The sequence below is a fragment of the Bidens hawaiensis genome, unplaced genomic scaffold (genome assembly GCF_021521415.1).
Source record: "Bidens hawaiensis isolate Kalapana, Puna unplaced genomic scaffold, B.hawaiensis_p1.1 tig00031815_1, whole genome shotgun sequence".
Classification (NCBI taxonomy): Eukaryota; Viridiplantae; Streptophyta; class Magnoliopsida; order Asterales; family Asteraceae; genus Bidens; species Bidens hawaiensis.
In genome coordinates, this window is record NW_027505225.1 from 106,683 (window position 1) to 109,262 (window position 2,580).

Below are 2,580 nucleotides of genomic sequence, written 5' to 3' on the forward strand. Positions count from 1 at the left end.
CGGCCCAGTCACGAAATCATTGCTTAGAACCATTCAGATTCCATGGTACCGGAAAACCAGAATACTCTTGATAGAGTGGGTACTCCACACCTCGTAACCCGATTAATTTTTTTATTTGTGGTTTCTTATATTCTTTTCACTCTTTAAGCAAAAATCTATTACCCAAATAGTTAGTAACACTAAAAACCACCAACACCTTGATCACCTTGATGTATGAAAATAACATTCTTTAGCCAGTCATGTCGTCTTTCCCATCTATCACAAATTTCAAAAAGTTGATTATCAAATCAAATTGGTGGGGTGGGCACACACTAGTCAAAATTATTGTACGATATATATAGGCCAAATAAACATGAAAGTTTCAACAAAATTTAGTTACCAAATCCAAACTAATTTAAATTATGTATAACAAGTTACGATCAACCCTTTCGTTACGACACGAACGGGTTGGGAATTGGTCGGTATCATTTGCGTAACCTCATGTAAATTGATGGCTTATTTATGTAACATGTGAGTGAGACTTGAGAGGTTGTTCTAAAGCATTAGGGGTTGTTTGTGTAACCTTTTAGAACCTTAGGGGTATCATATAAAAATCAATAGTCGCCCACCCCCATGACATTGGTTTATAATATAGGTAGGGTGGTCCCCGGCCCGACATCCCGTTAGACCCAAAAATATTTTTATATTTTTTAAGAAAATTGTATGTGTAATTAATGTTTAAACTCAATTATACAACTGTTATGACTTCCAACCAAAAGGTTGTGGTAAGTGATAACTAGTCTCACTTGAGAGACGTGATTTAGTTTTATACAAATTTTTTTACAAACCCCAAATCATAACCAAGTAAGTTCATTTAAAAAATATTTTTTTTAAACCAAAGAAAAACCCTTTTTACTTAAAGCCCAATTTTTTCGCCTTTGAGTCAAAACTTTTTAACAATTCTCGGAAACGGCTTTGATAGATAATACAAATTTATACCATAAATTAATTGATGGTATTTAAGATCAGACATTTTTATTCTCTTTTGTTCACGGCGATTTGTCTAGTTTGTTAAACGAGTTGGGAGAAAGAGTTTACAATAAAACCTTTATTGGGGAAGTAACGAAGATAAAAGGAAAATTTGTTGGGTTAACTGGAATAGGGTAACTTCTCCAAAAGAGGCGGGTGGTTTGGGTCTCACCACTCTTAGAGACGCTAACATCGCGCTTCTTACCAAGTGGTGGTGGCGGTTCAAGAATGAACCGAACGCCCTTTGGAAGAAGGTGATTTCGGCATTACACTCTTCTAATAGGTCTTGGCCTATCCTTCCTCATTTGAAACGTCTTTCGGGTACGTGGAATAATATTGCAAAAATGGAAAATCATCTTGCTTTCTCCAATCTAAAATTGGGCAACCTTATCAAAGGGGAGATGGGAGTGGGTGATAAAATGAGATTTTGGATTGACCCTTGGACAGCTCAAGATCCACTTAGAGATCTTTTCCCTAATTTGTTTCTAAACGAAAGAGATAAAGGATGTTTAATTACTTCTCGTTATGAGAGAGTTGGTAATGACACGGTTTGGAAGTGGGATTGGAAGCGGTTGAACTTGTCCCAAAATGAAGCTATAGAATTTTCGGAATGTTTAAATTTGGTACAACAAGCTTCCTTTTCTAATACCCCGGATCGTTGGGTTTGGCCTAACGATCCCTCCGGAGTTTTTTCGGTGAATTCTATGAAGAAGATCTTGTTCAATATATCCAACCCGTCTGCTCCGTTTATTTTGAAGTGGAATAGTTGGGTCCCAAAAAAGGTAAACATTCATGTTTGGAAAGCGGAAATGGATAGGCCCTCGACCCTAGTTGCTTTATCCAAAAGAAACATTGAGGTAGGTCCGGTGAAATGTAGATTATGCGGAGACTATGAAGAATCGAGTGATCATCTCCTCACGTCTTGTTACTTTGCCACGTTAATTTGGCAATTTGTTAGCAATTGATGTCATATTTCCCCATCTTTGCTTTTACGGTGCGTGATCTTCTTCAAGTTCATGATACTAATTGGGGGTTTCACAAAAACAAGGTCTTAAACAGCATTATTCTTACGGCGTGTTGGTACATCTGGAAGACTAGAAATGAGGTCAGTTTTTCTAATAAGCCGGCCTGTCTTTCAAAAACCGTTGAGGATATCAAATCGTTAGGCTTTCTTTGGATTAAAAACCGCTCATCTTTCAAAAACTTGTTGTGGAAAGATTGGTGTAACTTTCGCTTGTAATTTTTTGTTTGTTTGGTTTTCTAGCTTCTTGCTAGTTTTAATGAAATTCGCTGTTAAAAAAAAAAAACTATTTATAATGAAAAAAGTAGCTGAAACCTTCCCTTCTCACATCATAGATATCCATTTTACCAATTAAATAAATAAACTTTGGCAGATTATATTTAAAAAGATTATTAAAGTTGTTTTAGTGTTGGAGTTGTTTGGAATTGACTGTGAAAATTGTTTATTAGCTTGTTAAATTTTTAAAAATGTCATTTTGAAAAATCAAGATTTGTGATTTTTAGAAAACTGTTTTTAAACTATTTCAAAAAGTTAATATAAAAAGGTATTTT

General features: G+C 35.2%; 1 protein-coding gene across 1 annotated transcript; it reads left to right on the forward strand.

Annotated features, from left to right (window-relative positions):
- The first annotated feature begins 1,352 nt into the window (after window positions 1-1,352).
- On the forward strand, window positions 1,353-1,973 carry LOC143611641 (uncharacterized). Its single transcript, XM_077085818.1, has one exon. It carries the CDS (start codon window positions 1,353-1,355, stop codon window positions 1,971-1,973), a length of 621 nt encoding a protein of 206 aa, XP_076941933.1.
- Window positions 1,974-2,580: the final 607 nt, after the last annotated feature.